This window comes from Hylobates moloch, unplaced genomic scaffold, assembly GCF_009828535.3.
Source record: "Hylobates moloch isolate HMO894 unplaced genomic scaffold, HMol_V3 SCAFFOLD_14, whole genome shotgun sequence".
NCBI lineage: Eukaryota > Metazoa > Chordata > Mammalia > Primates > Hylobatidae > Hylobates > Hylobates moloch.
Genome location: NW_026652289.1, coordinates 11,394,905 through 11,412,502, shown reverse-complemented (window position 1 = coordinate 11,412,502; position 17,598 = coordinate 11,394,905). Strand labels below are relative to the sequence as shown.

General features: G+C 45.6%; 1 protein-coding gene across 3 annotated transcripts in view; it reads left to right on the top strand.

Moving 5' to 3' along the window:
• The first annotated feature begins 263 nt into the window (after nucleotides 1-263).
• The window catches only part of CLIC6 (chloride intracellular channel 6), a 48,116-nt gene continuing 30,781 nt past the window's right edge, over nucleotides 264-17,598 (top strand). Inside the window, exon 1 of one of the 3 annotated variants that reach the window (XM_032175480.2) lies at nucleotides 264-1,514. In XM_032175480.2, coding sequence (XP_032031371.1) covers nucleotides 264-1,514 — 1,251 coding nt within the window. Of the gene's footprint in view, nucleotides 1,525-1,588; nucleotides 1,652-17,598 lie in introns of those variants that run through there. The other 2 variants (XM_032175479.2, XM_058427525.1) reach the window with 2 other exon arrangements.

Genomic DNA, 17,598 nt, shown 5'->3' with positions numbered 1-17,598 from the left:
CGGGGAGAAGCTCCAGCGGTGGAGGAAGAGTCCAGAGAGCTTCAGCTGGGCAGAAGGGGCGCAGAGGCTTGGGGCCAAGCGGGGTTTGCCCTGCGGGTCCTGCGCAAGGCCCCAGTACCCCGGCTAAACCTTTATCTCAGGATCCCGGAGCCGGCGTCCTTCAAGGAGCACAAAGGGCCCCGCAGCACGCCCCTTGCCCAGCGCCACCGACCCCTAAGCAGCGTCAAGGAAGGAGTCCAGATCAAGGACAGGAATCTGCGGCCATGGCCGAGGCCGCGGAGCCGGAGGGGGTTGCCCCAGGTCTCCAGGGGCCGCCGGAGGTCCCCGCGCCTCTGGCTGAGAGAGCCGGAGAGCCAGGAGCCGCGGGCGGGGAGGCAGAAGGGCCGGAGGAGAGCGAGGGCGCAGAGGAGGCGCCAAGGGGCGCCGCCGCGGTGAAGGAGGCGGGAGGCGGCGGGCCGGACAGGGGCCCGGAGGCCGAGTCGCGGGGCACGAGGGGGGCGCATGGCGAGACTGAGGCCGAGGGAGCCCCAGAGGGTGCCGAGGTGCCCCAGGGAGGGGAGGAGACAGGCGGCGCGCAGCAGGTGGAGGGGGCGAGCCCGGGGCGCGGCGCGCAGGGCGAGACCCGCGGGGAGGCTCAGAGGGAGCCCGAGGACTCTGCGGCCCCCGAGAGGCAGGAGGAGGCGGAGCAGAGGCCTGAGGCCCCGGAAGGCAGCGCGCCCGGGGCGGCGGGGGACAGCGTAGACGAGGGGGGCCCGCTGGGGGACAACATAGAAGCCGAGGGCCCGGCGGGCGACAGCGTAGACGCGGAGGGCCGGGTGGGGGACGGCGTAGACGCGGAGGGCCGGGTGGGGGACAACATGGAAGCCGAGGGCCCGGCGGGCGACAGCGTAGACGCGGAGGGCCCGGCGGGGGACAGCGTAGAAGCGGGGGTCCCGGCGGGGAACAGCGTAGAAGCCGAAGGCCCGGCGGGGGACAGCATGGACGCCGAGGGTCCGGCAGGAAGGGCGCGCCGGGTCTCGGGTGAGCCGCAGGAAGCAGGGGACCGCAGCCTCTCGCCCCAGGCCGAGGCAATTGAGGTCGCGGTCGGGGACAGCGCGGGGCGCAGCCCAGGTGAGCTCGCCTGGGACGCACCGGAGGAGGCGCAAGTCCCGGGGGGAAAGGGGTCCGAGAAAGCGGCCCCCGGGGACGCAAGGGCAGACCCTGGCGAAGACGGGGTAGGGGATAGGCCACAGCAGGAGTCGGGGGAGGACGAAGAGAGACGAGAGCGGAGCCCGGAGGGGCCAAGGGAGGAGGCCGCAGCGGGGGGCAAGGAGGAGTCCCCCGACAGCAGCCCACATGGGGAGGCCTCCAGGGGCGCCGCGGAGCCTGAGGCCCAGCTCAGCAACCACCTGGCCGAGGAGGGCCCCGCCGAGGGTGGCGACGAGGCCGCGCGCGTGAACGGCCGCCGGGAGGACGGAGAGGCGTCCGAGCAGCGGGTCCTGGGGCAGGAGCACGACATCACCCTCTTCGTCAAGGTAAAGCTCGCTTCCCTCAATTCTTAGGACGACCCCCTTCCATTCGAGGTCTTGGTCATCTCAGATCCCAGAGGGACGCGCAGAGAGGAACCCTTGGTGGTGTCCTGATTGTCATCAGGGGCTTCCATGCGCGGGAGGTAGGCGGGACAGCCGGGATTTCCTGGAGAAGAGTTTCCAGGGCATTTGCGGGAGGACTCAATGGTTTGGAAGCAAAGACTTTGGGGGTGGGGCGACGGGGAGTGCGATGGGGGGCAATGAGGATGTGGGGTTGTGGGTTCAGCATCCCACTGTCCTTTGTCCTGAAAATCCTAACTAGCCCTCTTAGTCAGGAGGTTATTAACGAATTAACTAAAAAGTTAAAAAAAAAAAAAAAAAGCAACACATCCTATTGGTGTTCAAAGGGATTTCTGCCAAAGGAAGCTTTAATACTTGAAGCCAAAAAACGCAAACAGGCAGGTTCAATGTGGGAGGTGCCTTCCAGACTCAATCTCAGAGACCCAGAGCTGGTCAATGTTTTCAACTCCAAAAAGGTATTCCATTTTGGTAGAATCAACAAATGTACGTTTGGGGCGGAAAGTGAAGCCTTATTGACATAATGTTTACTGAACGTTTTAACATTTAATTTGGAAGAATACAAGATGCCGGTGTCTTGAACATCATCTGCTTGTATGTCATGTTTTTAACCTCAGTACACATGGGAAGAGAGCAAGGATTCTGTGAAGGAATCTGTAGAGACACAACTGAGGAAGTTTTGAATTTAAACAGGAATTATTTACAAGGCGTGAAAAATGAAAGAACAAAGCTCAGCAGCAGTTCACACCAGGATCTTTGTTTAAAAAGCCTTTTCTGAGGACCTTTGGCCAGACCCAGGAAAGCTGGAGATAATAAGGTCAAGAATGTGCATTTCATGTTGAATCATAATCCTTCAGAAATACTTTCAGGCTTATAGACACCAGTTACCATCTAAACCTCTCTGGCTGAAATGCAAGCACATTTTAATAAGTAAAAGGAAATGCTCCCGGCGTGATTAGCATCAGAATCTTAAGAATTGTTTGGGTGGCGAGGGACTTGGGAAAGAAGGGGTGTGTGTTTCTTCCCTAGTGAGAAGGTGCTGTTTCCGGCTTTTTTCAAGACCCTGGGACATAACCTCAGGACGCCAGCCCCTGGGAGGCTGCTGGGAAGAGCTGGAGTGCAGTGCTGCTGTGTGGCCCCACATCTGCTCCTCTCCATCACCTTGGAAGGAATTTCCCGTTGCTCTGGTTGTAGGGATACATGATTCTGGCACACGGCCTCTTAGCACAGTTTTGATGCACAGTAACAGTTTCTGGCTAGTCTCCCTGTTTCAGTTCTCTGTCCTCTCCAATCTAGTCTCTTTGTAATAGCCAGTGAGCTGTGGACAAGATCTGATCATTTTATTTCTTTGTATAAAATTCTTTAGTTGTTTACTGCAGAATTTCAGGTAAATCCCCACTCCTTAGGCAGCCCACAGGCCCTTTGTGATGTTATTTCTGCCTCCTTTCTCTCTGGCTTGGCATTGCTGGGTGTCCCCATCCTTTGTTACCTGTGGTCTCGCTATGCCACCTGGATTAAACTACTTACTGTTCCTTGAGGGAGCCATGTTCTTTCCTGCCTTGAAACTTTGTACATTATGTACCCTCTGTCTGAATGGAGTTTCTCCTCCTCGCGCCTGTCTGCCCTCCTGCCTAGTTATCTGCCACAAGTCCAAGAGTCAGCATGCACGTCATATCTTCCAGTCCCAGTCGGATGTCCCTGTTAAGGCATTGCCCTCAGCCTGCTATGTCTCTTTCCTTAGCTGTGTGAAATTCATCATTCTATCTCCAGTGCAGGACACAGGTGTGGGATGCGGTGAAGGCTTGAATGAGTGGCTGGCTGCTGGATAGTGTGGTGATCAAGAACAAGGATTTTAGAGCCAGTGGGTCTGGGATCAAATCTTGGCTTTGCTAATTTCTTGCCGTATGACCTTGGGCAAGTTACTTAATCTTTTGGTATCATTGTGGTCTCACTGATAAAATGGGGACAGTAATAGTACCTAGCCTTTGAGGTTACCGTGAGGAATCGAGAATTAGATTACGGAAAGCACTTAGAAAAGTGTCTGGCTGGAAATAAGCATAGTACACATGTGAGTTCCTATTGTTACACCTGTGCTGCTCCCATACACTTGCATTGATTTTGCACGGAAACAGTTATCCCTGCCATTATTTATTTTATTTATTTTTAGGGAAAATCCCTCTAGGTACCTAATTACCTCCAATCTCTAGGGATAGGAATATTATGAAAAGTAAAAACAACTTGCTTTCTCAAATACTGCTTGGGAGGAGTTTGTGTAGGCAGAAGCATGTGGCCTAGCACCACAGTGGCAGAGCACGAGCAGCGTATCCACAGTGCTTTATTCTGATGACTTACTTGGTGCTCAGTTGTTAACTTTTTTTTTTCTTAAGGAAACAAATAGATCTCCGAATGATGAGATTGGTTAACTTTTTTATTTTTTTTAATTGAGACAGGTTCTTGCTCTGTCACCTCGACAGGAGTGCAGTGGTGCCATCTCGGCTCACTGCAACCTCTGCAGACTGGGTTCAAGTGATTCTTGTGTCTCAGCTTCCTGAGTCGCTGAGACTACAGGCATGCGCCACCACGCCTGGCTAATTTTTTTGTGTTTTTGGTAGAGAAGGGGTTTCGCCATGTTGGCCAGCCTGGTCTTGAACTCCTGACCTCAGGTGATCCACCCACCTTGGCCTTCCAAAGTGCTGGGATTACGGGCTTGAGCCACCACACCCGGCTGAGATTGGTTAACCTCTGAGGGGTCACTTATTATGAGCCTCACAGTATTGATACTGTGTCTCAGTTTCTTCTTATCCTACCAATTATGCTCTTTGAAAACAAAATGAAACAAAACAAAAAAGACAGACATCAAAGCAAAAAACAAAACAAAACAAACAAAAAAACACCCTTTAGACTCATATTTTCTGAGTTTGAAATACTTAATGTAAAATCTGTAAATTAGTTCAGAATAGGATTTCTTTGCCAGAATTAGCCTTTTCTAAGCTCCTTCTTTGGGCTCGGTTTTGTCTGGGTTCTATTCTACAGTGGACACCTGAGCTGGCTTTTGCGAACATGCCTAGCTGCATCCTCATGGTGGGTTTTCTATGGCATAGCTGGAGTGTGGAATTCACAGCTGGGTTTAAAGGAAAGTACTGCAGTATTCTCTCAGACATTTTCCTAGCCTTCATATGACAGCTGAGCAAACACATTTTAAAATTAGTTAGCCCATATTCTATTTGGGAACTCCTAGCTTTCACATTTCTTCCAATGTTTTTTTCTGAGACAGGGTCTCACTATGTTGCCCAGGCTGGTCTCCAACTCCTAGGCTCAAGCAGTCCTCCTGTCTCAGCCTGCTGAGTAGCTGGGACCATAGGCACGCACCACTACACCCAGCTAGTTTTTAAAAAAAAAAAAATTAGAGAGATGGAGGTCTCACTTTTTTGCTCCAGAGGGTCTCGAACTTCTGGGCTCAAGTGACCCTCCCACTTTGGCCTCTCAAAGTGCTGGGATTATAGGCACAAGCCACCATGCCTGGCCTCTCTTCCTATTTTGTTAAAAATAAATATATTGGTTACAAATATACCAGAAAGTCATGGCTAACTATGTAGTAACATGTAATAATAATTGTCCCACATTTGCTTCTAATTAGCCATCTAATATATTCTCCATCTTTATGAGAATTGTCATGTTATTAATTTGTCAGTTTGTTTTATTTTACAAGCATGCAAGGATGCATTCTTGTACAAAAGCCAGGAACATATAGAACCAGCCAAGAAAGGCCTTAAATTATTTTGTGGTAAATTAATTGCTGATTATGCTAATTTTTAGTTTTGTTTTCTCCAAGAAGTGTTAATTATTTGTCATCAAATTATAGGGTAACTGCAATATATTTAGTAAGAAAGGTTCTTTTTCTTTCCTCATAATAACAAAGGGTAACAACATAATCACATAATCACACAACAACATAATAACAACAGGCAAAACACTAGCAGCAAAGAGTTAAGTAAGAACTTCATTTAAGTAAGGAGTTCAGCGGTAGTGGAGATTTAGTCACCAAAAATGTCTTGCTTACAGCTTTCATTCCCCTAATCCGGAGTGTAAGCTTTGAGTCAGGGTCTTTGGGTGGGACAGCCTGAGCTATGGCTTTCCTGGCAAATTTGACATGACTTAAAAAACTTCAGTGTTGACCAGTGATTAATCCTGGGCCACCCAGGATTTGGACACCACCTGTTTACCTGTAAACATGCAGTTATTGCTGAGCTAGAAAAACTTGCATTTGTATTCACATTTGGGTTCTCCAAAGAGGTGAAACTGACCTGATGAAACACAGTAAAACTCAAGAAGGACATGGCCTTTGAATAAGCACTGTCACCCAGAAATGAGCCCCCGCCCCTCCAAAAAAAAAAGAGCCTTCCAAGCATTGCCACACCACACGGCTGGGCGAGGATGAGCCAGGACCAGCATCTGATGGACTCCTGGTAGACCGGTAAGCTGTGGCTCTCTGTGGACATGTCACTGGGAGAGAGCATGTTGGGACTTGTTCTATGGGGCTTGGTCTCCAGGGAGCTTGAAAGGGAGATGTTATTTTCACAACTGTGTGTTCTGAAGGAAAGTGAGCAAAGATGCATTTCTGAGACTTTAATTCTCCCCTAAAAACAATAATTTTTTGTAATTTTTTTTATTGTCTTAGAAAGCCTGCCTACAAATTACATATATGAAATCAGTACCAGGTTACTTGGGGTGGAAATAGGTGGAGCATGATACTTTGGGTAACCTCTTACATACAAACAGGTGTGGGTGTGCACATGCATGCTGGGGGTGGGGATACCCCTGCCACACTCAGAGCCCTATCGTCATTGCCTCTCTGTTCTCACCACCTACCACTGCAGTGGGCTCCTGGCAGGCCCTCCACTGTGCTTTTTGGTGCAGATAAATAGTGGGTCGGGTGGAGGGCTAACTGGTAAGACACAAGCCCAGTTCTCCACTGTCCCAGCCCAGTGTCCCTTGTGACAGAAACAGAGCCACCTTTTTCCATGAAGATGTCTTGGCAGCAGGATTACAGGATGCTGGTGGCTTTGGGAATTTGCAGCTCTTTCCTGCCATGTGCACACATCACAGCTCCCATCCCTGTCTGGGCTGACGGGCCATGTGCTTCATGAGAGCAATTGTGTTTCTTTACCTTCAGCACGAGTTCTTCCCCTCACATGGGGTTTCCTTTGTGTCCTTGGTTTCACACAGCCAGCCTTTGTCGGGCCGACTCAGATATCCCATTTCCTTGAATATCTAAAGACCCACAGAAAACCTTCAGAAATATTACACTGGGTCCTTTAGGCATGTGAATGTATTGTGTCCTTTCAGACACCTAGATGAAACCTAGAAGTGGAAGGAGTATGTAAGAGCCAACACTCCGATCCATGCTTGAGGCTCAGGGGGATCCTCATGCTATGGGTCCATATATTAATTCAATACGTATGGATATATTACCTACTGTGTGTTGGACTCTGTGCTAGCTTCTGGGGACACATTGGTAAGCAAGACTGACAAGCTTCTTGCCCTCCCAGAGTTTACCATCTAGCACAGAAGACAGACGTTGGGCAATGTAATACATTATGTCTGTAGCGTCTCCACTGGGCTGGAAGCCTGCACTGCAAAGACCATGTAGCTTTTCCCATCATTGTTCTTTCAGCCCTTTGCATGCTGTTTGACACATAACAGCCAGCCAGTTAGTGCTGGTATGAAGGGAAGGGGGATGGAGGATGAGCAGCAGGCTACAGGAGCATGCAGCAGGAGGAACTGCAGAGACAGTGGTAATCACTAAGTAGTTGTTGATTTAATTATATTTGGGGAGACACAACCATTTTCCTTTCCAGTCCACAGAGTGTGGGATCCTCTGATAACGCCTGGTATAGATTCTTCAAGATTTTCTAAGATAGGTGATCTTTGGTCTATCATTCTCTGAACTCCTGTCATATTAGTAAAGAAAAAGGTTTTGTGAGAGTTATAAAGGTATTCACATCTAAAATTTTCCAGCATTAATTTTGTTGTTGTTTTTTTTTCTGCCTGAGTGTTGATTTATAAACTGGGCCCTACATCTGGGCATAGTTGGGGGAGACATTTTCTTCACAATATAGACAGTTTCCAAAAGACCACCCCCATGCTTTCTGTCAGCCCATTCTCCTCCCCACAGGGAGACGGTATCCAAGTCCGTCTTCGGCTAAAATCCATGCTTGTATTGACAGCCCCACTTCCTCCTTCTGAAAGCAGCATTTTAATTTGGAGCTGTTGGTGCTGAGGTATAAAATCTATTTCATTTAATCCTGCTATGAAAATTTCCCAGTCTTGAATTTAAGATAGTCTCTTATTGTTTTTTCATGCTCTTGCATGGGGGGCCATCTGCTCTGCCAAGCTTTCAAAACTTTGCTCTCAAGTTAGGTGGCAAATGGGCTAACAATTTGGTATATGTTAAGAGCTTGTTATAAATAATACTTTTGCCCCCACTGGTACTATAGTATGATACTTAATGTTGAAGACAACATCATTAAGAGTGTGTGTTCAGCTGCAATTAATAAACTATCCATTAACAAGTGCCTTTAATCAGAAGTTTATTTTTCTCATACAACAAGAAATCCAGAGATAGATGGATAAAGCGTCTTACCCATGTCATCAAGGGCACAGATTAGTTCATTGTGTTCTGTCGCCCTGTATCATCAAAAGATGGCTGTCTTAGCCTTAAGCACCAAATCCTGACCAGCAATATCTCAAGTAGGAAGCTAGAGGGAAGGGTCAGGAGTTTTCTTCTTATTCCCATTTCTCCTTCATCAGGGAGGAGAAATGCTCCTGATAACTCTTGCAGCAGACTTTTCCTGTGTCTAATGGCTAGAACTGGATTCTGTGCCCCAACCCCCTCCAGACCTTTTACAAGCACAAGGGTATGAGATTGGCGTATATATACCAGGGCTTAGCAAACTGTGGCATGAAGGTCAGATCTAGCCTGCCACCTGTTTTTGTACACCTACAACCTAAGAATGACTTATGTTTTTAAATGGTTGGAAAACATTAAAAGAAGAATAATTCATGACTCATGAAAAATATATGAAATTCAAATTTCAGGGCCCATAAACAAACTTTTTTTGGAACCCAGCCATGCTTGTTCTTTGATGTATCCTGTATGACTCCTTTCACTTTAAACAGCAGTTGAGCAGTTGCAACAGAGATTCTGAGGACGGCAAAGCCCAAAATATTTATTACTGGGCCCTTTAAGAAAAAGTTTACTGGCCGGGCGCCGTGGCTCACGGCTGTAATCCCAGCACTTTGGGAGGCTGAAGCAGGCAGATCACAAGGTCAGGAGATGGAGACCATCCTGGCCAACACAGTGAAACCCCGTCTCTACTAAAAATACACAAAAAAATTAGCCGGGCATGGTGGTGGGCGCCTGTAGTCCCAGCTACTCAGGAGCCTGAGGCAGGAGAATGGCGTGAACCCAGGAGGCAGAGCTTGCAGTGAGCCGAGATTGCACCACTGCACTCCAGCCTGGGTAACAGAGTGAGACTCCATCTAAAAAAAAAAAAGAAAAAGTTTACTGATTCCTAGCTTATACCTACTTTTATTCATCATCTGGGGCTAGATACAATGCCATTCATACAAAATTGGAGTTCAATTTAGAAGGAAAAAGAAGAACAGTTGTAAAAGAAAGAACTGGCAGTTTCTTTCACAGTGAGTAAGAAATATTTAAGACACTAAACATCTATATATTGTTAGAAATGGTTGTTTTTTGCCTAAAAAACCATAAAAATTTTGATTTATATGAAGTCAACATAAAATGTAGGTTAAATATATTTATACAAATTTTAGTATAACATATTTATGTAGTCCATGGGATTATTTTGCAAAATTTACTTACCATTTTTTTGGAAAAGATAATACATTGGAATAGTAAAATTTAGAAATATAAAAAGATACAATATAATGAGAATTAAGTCTTCTTTCACCCATGAAGCCCAACCTCCCAATTTTTCTCCCTAGAGATAATAACCAAATATTTTTCCAGAGACAGTCTATGCAAATTCAAACATATCCTAACTGTATTATCTATTGCTGTGCAACAAATTGTCCCAAGACCTAGAACCTTAAAGCAACAAATATTTTATATTATTCATAGTTTTCCTGGGTCGGGAATTTGTGAGTTGCTTAGATGGGATTTGTGAGTTGCTTAATCTATTCTCACGCTCTTATAAAGAACTGCTCAAGACTGGATAATTTATAAAGGAAAGAGGTTTAATTGACTCACAGTTCTGCATGGCTTGGGAGGCCTCAGGAAACTCACAATCATGGCAGAAGGGGAAGCAAACATGTACTTCTTCGCATGGCGACAGGAAGGAAAAGTGCCAAGTGAAAGGGGAAGCTCCTTATAAGCCATCAGATCTGGTGAGAATTCATTCACTATCACGAGAACAGCATGGGGGAAACTTCTCCCATGGTTCAATTATCTCTACCTGGTCTCACGCTTGACACATGGGGATTATTACAATTCAAGGTGAGATTTGGGTGGAGACATAGCCAAACCATATCATTCCACCCAGTCCCCTCCCAAACCTCATGTCCTCACATTTTAAAACACAATCATGCCCCTCCAACAGTCTCCCCAAAGTCTTAACTCATTCCAGCATTAACCTAAAAGTCCAAGTCCAAAGTCTCATTTGAGACAAGGCAAGTCTCCTCCACCTATGATCCTGTAAAGTCAAAAGCAAGTTAGTTACTTCCCAGATACAATGGGGGTACAGGCATTGGATAAATACACCCATTCCAAATGGGAGAAGTTGGCCAAAACAGAGGGGCTGCAGGTCCCATGTAAGTCTGAAATTCAATAGGGCAGTCATTAAGCCTTCAAGTTCCAAAATGATCTCCTTTGATTCCATGTCTCAATCCAAGTCACACTGATGCAAGAGGTGGGCTCCCATGGCCTTGGGCAGCTCCACCCCTGTGGCTTTGTAGGGTACAGCATCCCTCTTGGCTGCTTTCACGGACTGGTATTGAGTGTCTGTGGCTTTTCCAGGTGCACAGTGCAAGCTATTGGTGGATCCACCATTCTGGGGGCTGGAGGATGGTTGCCCTATTCTCATAGCCCTACTAGCCAGTGCCCCAGTGGGGACTCTGTGGGGGGCTCTGACCCTACATTTCCCTTCTGTACTGCCCTAGCAGAGGTTCTCCATGAGGGCTCTGCCCCTGCGGCAAACTTCTTCTTGGACATCTTGGCATTTCTGTATATCCTCTGAAATCTAGGCAGAGGTTCCTAAACCTCAATTATTGACTTCTGTGCACCAGCAGGCCCAACACCCCTTGGAAGCTGCCAAGGCCTGGGGCTTGCACCCTCTGAAGCAATGGCCTGAGTTGTACCTTGGCCCCTTTTAGCCATGGCTGGAGCCCCTGGAATGCAGGGCACTAAGTCCCTAGGCTGCACACAGCAGAGGGGCCTGTGGTCCATTAAACCATTTTTCCCTAGAAGGCTTCCAGGCCTGTGATGGGAGGGGTCGCCACAAAGGTCGCTGACATGCCCTGGAGATATTTTCCCCATTGTCTTGGTCATTAACATTCAGCTCCTTGTTACTTAAGCAAATTTCTGCAGCAGGCTTGAATTTTTCCTCAGAAAATTGGTTTTTCTTTTTCTATCACATCATCAGGCTGCAAATTTTCCTAACTTTTATGCTCTGTTTCTTCTTGAATGTTTTGCCACTTAGAAATTTCTTCCACCAGATACCCTAAATTATGTCTCTCACATTCAAAGTTCCACAGATCTCTAGGACAGGGGCAAAATGCTGCCAGTCTCTTTGCTAAAGCAAAGCAAGAGTCACCTTTATTTCAACTCCCAATAAACTCCCCACCCCCATTTGAGACCAACTCAGTCTGGACTTCATTGTCCATATCACTACCAGCATTTTGGTCAAATCCATTCAACAAGTCTGTAGGAAGTTCTAAACTTTCCCATAGCTTCCTGTCTTCTGAACCCTCCAAATCTCTAGGAAGTTCCAAATTTTCCCACATTTTCCTGTCTTCTTCTGAGCCCTCCAAAATGTTCCAACCTCTGTCTGTTTTCCGGTTCCAAAGTAACTTTAACATTTTCAGGTATCCTTATAGCAGCATCCCACTCTCTTCAGTACCAATTTACTGTATTAGTCCATTCTCATACTGCAATAAAGAACTGCCTGAGACTGGGTTATTTATAAAGGAAAGAAGTTTAATTGACTGACAGTTCTACATGGCTGGGGAGGCCTCAGGAAACTTGCAATCATGGCAGAAGGGGAAGAAATCATGCCCTTTTTCACATGGTGGCGGGAAGGAGAAGTGCTGAGTGAAGGGGGAAGCCCCTTATAAAACCATCAGATCTCATAAGAACTCACTCACTATCACAAGAACAGCATGGGGGAAACTGCCTCCATGATTCAATTATCTCTATTTGATCCTGCCCTTGACACATGGTGATTATTATAATTCGAGGTGAGATTTAGGTGGGAACACAGAGCCAAACCTTATCAGTTGGGTAGTTCTGGCTCATATGGTAGCAGTGAGGATGTCAGTCAGAGCTGTGATCTCATTTGAAGGATTAATTGGGGCTAGGGCTGTGGTTTCATCAGAAGGATTGATTGAGGCTAGGGCCCTGGTCTCATCTGAAGGACTTATTAGGGCTGGATAATCCACTTCCAAGATGGCTGGCTCACATGTTGTTTGGCAGGAGGTGCAGTTAGTTTTTTACCACTTGGGACTCTTCATAGGACTTCTTTAGTGTCCCCACAACATGACATCTGGCTTTTTCCAGAGCAGGGATCTAAGAGAGACCAATGAAGAAGCCATAATGCCTTTTATGACTTTGTCTCAGAAGTCACATGCTGTAACTTCTGCCTAATTTTATTCATTAGAAATATGATCACTAAGTCCAGTCCTCAAGAAAAGTGGAATTAGGCTCCACCATTTAAAAGAAAAGGCAAAGAATTTGTGGACAAATCTTTAAAACGCCACATCTATTTTTTTTCCACAAAAAATAGTACACTGGAAATACATTGGTTTACATCTTGCTTTCTTCCTTTAACAATATGTCTTGGAAATCACTCCTTATCAGTGCCTCTAGCTCTGTCACATTCTTGTGAAAAATATCGTAGTATTCTGGTGATGTGTATACTCTATAATCATTTTCTCATAGGTAGTTGTTTAGGTAGCTTCGTGTAGTGAAAATCCCTCCACAGATGTATGATAATATATGGGAGCTAAATTCTTAGAAATGGCATTGCTAGGGGAAAGGGTGTGCATATTTAAGATTTTGCTAATGATTACCAAATTTCCTCTTCAAAGAGGTGATACCATGTAATGCTCCTCTGACACTATATCAGTGCCATGCTTATTTCCCCAAACTTCTCTGCTGAGGTATTACTAAATATTTTGAATCTGAGAGGTGAAAATGATGTCCATTGTCATGTAATTTGCATTTCTTTTATTATGTGTGAGGTTGAGTATACTTTTATATATTTAAAAAGTATATAAGTATTCTTTTATATATTGGTATTTGTTTTTCTGTGAGATGGCTGCTTATGTTCTCTGCATTTTTCATATGGGCTTTTGATCTATTCTTTCTGATTTTGATGTTAAAGAAGTTAGACTTTTGTCTGTCATACGTGTCCCATATGTTTTTATAGGAGTGTGCTGACTGTTTTCACTTGAAAATTTATCCTTTTAGTCTTAGTAATTTCTTGTAATTGATGCATGGGAAAGCAAAGTGTGGATGATGATGGCACTCTTAGAATCTCCAACTTCATTCATTGACATCTTTAAATGTTGCTTTACTTTATACTCTTTAACTTCTTAAATCCTGAAGAATCAGGTATTTCCAGTCCTACCCCTTTCCCTCTATTTTTAATTAACAGGTACATTTTATCAAGCATATGCCCTTTTAGAATGAAACTCCATGTGACATGGTAAGAATCCCTTTTCAAAACAAAGTTTAAACTGTACAGATAGCAGGATCACTTCATGCCTATATCACCCCATCTTCAGATGTAAGATATATCACTTTGATCTTTGTATAATATCTACTGAAATTTATTTGATTCCCACAAATCAAAACCATTGTGAAAATATTACCTGTGATGCAGTGATATAAAAATATTGTCTCTGAGGTTGTGTCTCTTGGCCAGATATTCTATTTGTGCTCCAGTCTGTTGAAAGAATTGACCAAAATTTATAGAGAATGAGGAGATCCAGAGAATTGTGGAGGACAGTGAAGCCTACCTATAGCTTATGTTTAAGGAGTGGGAGGGTGATAGGGTTTGGCTCTTTGTCCCCGCCCAAATCTCATCTCGAATTGTAATCTCCACATATTGAGGGAGGGATGTGGTGGGAAGTGATTGGATCATGGAAGCAGTTTCCTCCATGTTGTTCTCATGATAGTGACTGAGTTCTTATGAGATCTGATGGTTTAAAAGTGTGGCACTCCCCCTATCCCCACCCTGCTGCCATGTAAGATGTGCCTTGCTTCCTCTTCACCTTCCACCATGATTGTAAGTTTCCTGAGGCCTCCCCAGCCATGTGGAACTGTGAGTCAATTAAACCTCTTTTCTTTATAAATTATCCAGTCTCTGGTAGTTTTTATAGTAGTGTGAAAATGGACTAATACAGAGGGAGAACTGAAATGCTCAAATATCAAAAGTTGTTTGAAAAAATAATTTTGAAGCTTTTGTGGAAAACACAGACTCTGTTGACATATTCCAGATTTTTACTAGGTTTGTGGATTTTATCCCTCAACTCACTGTTTCTCTTCTTTTAATAGCATATGGCTGTTCACATAAAAGTAAGTAGCGAGAAGTAAAAGCTGCTTTTTTTTTTGTCCTTCACACTACCAAGTGCTGTTTTGCACCCAAATGTATATTTAAAACAAATATTTATTGATTACCTGCCAAGTAGCAGACATTGTGCTTGGGGCTGGGGGTGTAACAGTGATTAGAACAAACACAGCCCCTGCTTTTCTGGAGAACTTCAGCCTAGACAGTGATCCAGAAAGAAACAACTACCATGCAACATGAAGACGAGGACCACAGGAGATTGCTGGGCCGGGTGGGAAGAGCAGGCTGGCAGGCTGGGCAGTGACAACAGTCTAGGGGAAAGTTAGATTCTAGATCTCTGACCATGAGGCCTGGCCCCCTGCCATATGCCCGTCTATTTGGAAGATGAATCAATTTATCCATCTATCTGCACAACAGATGGATGTATGAATGACAGCCATGTAGAAATAGCTACTCTGTCAGGTGTTCCGTTTTTAATTATATATTTTGTAGAATGTAATTTTATATTACTATCCATAACTTCTTTTCACCTAAGCAAGTGATGTCTCAGCAGCCAGACTGTGTTTACAGACCTTGACTTTGAGCACAGTAACTTAACAACTATTAAAGCTCTATGGCACATGAAAGATTATTTCCTTCCTTCTCTTTCTATGGTAGGAGACTACAGTGAGGAGTGTAAGTGAAGGTCAAAATGAGGGAGGGGAAAATAAATCACTGCAATTATAGTACACAAGCAAGGAGGACCTGGAAATGTGACCTAGGTCATTCCATGTCCCCTTTCTGCAGTTATTTCTTTAAGGAGCAGCACTTATTTTTACAAAGGAGGGGCAACACAGTGCTGATGAAGTAGCTGTCAGTTCCAGGGCTCCCTTTTGGTTTCCAGGTGTGAGAGTTCAAAACTGTCCTGGAGAAGCCAGGCAGTTGGGTCCTTTTCCATAAACCTAGATTTTGGCTTCCAGCTAGGGAGACTCTCCACTGGAGAGGGTGGCTGGCTGCTGAGAGAGAAGAAATCCTGGACCCATTGTTCTCAAGGCTTTAGGCTTTTATTTTCCTAGATTTGGTGGGGTGGTGGGGTAGGGGGCGGTGTGTAGGATGCTGCAGTCCAGTAGGAAGAAGCTGATAGGCACTCCAGCAGTCCCCCAAGCGGTGACCCTGGTCCTCCTCTAGCCACCTAGGGACATGGGGGTGATGCATCAGAGCAAGGAGGACACTGTTTTATTCCCTGGCTGGAACACACAATGATATTCTGATGGGGTCCTTAGGATGAAGGCCATATGGCCTGTCCAAGACGTTGGCACATCATAGCCATCATCTGCTTTGAAGGCCACACAAACTAAAGGTGTTATTGGTCTGGAGATCCAGTGATACCCTTTCTCCCTAAATAAGAAAAATCAACACACTTTTTTGGTGCCTTTGGTGTGAGAGCCTTGGAGGTGAGTTCAGAGAACCTTGGAAAGACTTAACTCTCTCCCCCAGCTTTGTTCTCTGTTTTAACTCCGGGTTGGATACCTTCAACTCTTTTCCCATAAATGATCAAACTGGATGAAGTTTTGGGTTGCACTCAGCGGCTTCTCTGTGTCATTTGTAACTCTCCAAACAGAGAATCTAGTGCTTAAAGAAACACAGAGGCATTAACACATCAGACATGGAGGGGGACATTTTTTTGTTAGCTGCCCTTTTTACTAATATATTATGATGCTTTGAATCATAAATAACAGCAATAAAGCAAGAATGTTCTGTCACTCTCCAGGTATTAAGGCTCTTGCTACGGGAAGTCCTGCACATATGTAGCTCCACCCATGGCTGAGTACAAAACAACAACTCCATTGCTTTTAGACACTACTAAGGTTTTCTTAACCCATTTATGCCTAGTATTCCATTATTGGACCGCTAAGCTTGTGGAAGTTACTTATATCCTACTGCTCAAGGTCATCGCCAAGGTCTGCTTTTTCACACAAAAAATTTGCAACCTCAGGCATAAATGGGTTAAGCCAGTTCAAGTTAGTAAATAACTAAAATGCTCAAAGCATTTATTAATATGATTAAGAACATATGCTTTGGCTGGGCGTGGTGGCTCACGCCTATAATCCCAGCACTTTGGGAGGCTGAGGTGGGCAGATCACGAGGTCAAGAGTTCAAGACCAGCCTGGCTAACAGGGTGAAACCCTGTCTCTACTAAAAATACAAAGTTAGCAGGGCGTGGTGGCATGCGCCTGTAGTCTCAGCTACTTGGGAGGCTGAGGCAGGAGAATCACTTGAACTCAAGAGGCGGAGGTTGCCATGAGCTGAGATCACGCCACTGCGCTCCAGCCTGGGTGACAGAGTGAGACTCCATGTCAAACAAAACAAAACAAAACCCCAAAACCAAAAACATATGCTTTGAGCATTTTAGCACAGCCTGGAATCATATAGTGTGGTGGATTAAAGATGGCTGCCATTTCTTTACTACTCCTATTAAGAAGTGAGGTTTGATCCTCCTCCCTCTGAATCTGGCCTGACCTTAGTGACTACTTGGTAACCAGTAGAATATAGTGGATGTGATGCTGGGTGATTTTTGTCATGCAAGACTGTGTGGCTTCTGCCTTATTCACTGACCATCCTGAGGTCACCATGCTGGTGGGGCTACCTGTGGGTGCTCCATTTGACAATCCTAGCTGAGCCCAGCCTTCCAGCCATCTCTGCAAGATGCTGGGCATGTGTGTGAAGCTGTCTTGGCCCCCTCAGACCAGCCCATCCGCAAGACACTGGGCACGTGTGTGAAGCTGTGTTGGCCCCCTCAGACCAGACCATCCACAAGATGCTGGGCATGTGTATGAAACTGTCTTGGCCCCTCAGAGCAGCCCATCTTCCAGCTGAACACTGCTGAGTAACCTTCGTCAGTGCCACACAGAACAGAAGGATCACCCAGGCAAACCTCGCTCAAATCCTTCACTCACAAAATCATGAGATACTCTAAACCAGGTACTCTAGGCTGATAAATTGTGGGTAATTTGTTACATGGCAATTGGTGACTGGGTTATGCCATGATTGATATCTCCTCTAAGCTAGTGAAATCTGAGTGGGTGAAAAGACAGGGCCTGATGGGAGGTGTGGAGTAACAGTTGAAAGCAGTTCCAAGGGGGAGGGAGCAATCAGAGGAAAGGAAGGAGGCTCCGTGCAGCCAGTTCTTCCATTTGGTGCCTGCATTTTTTCCCTTTTGA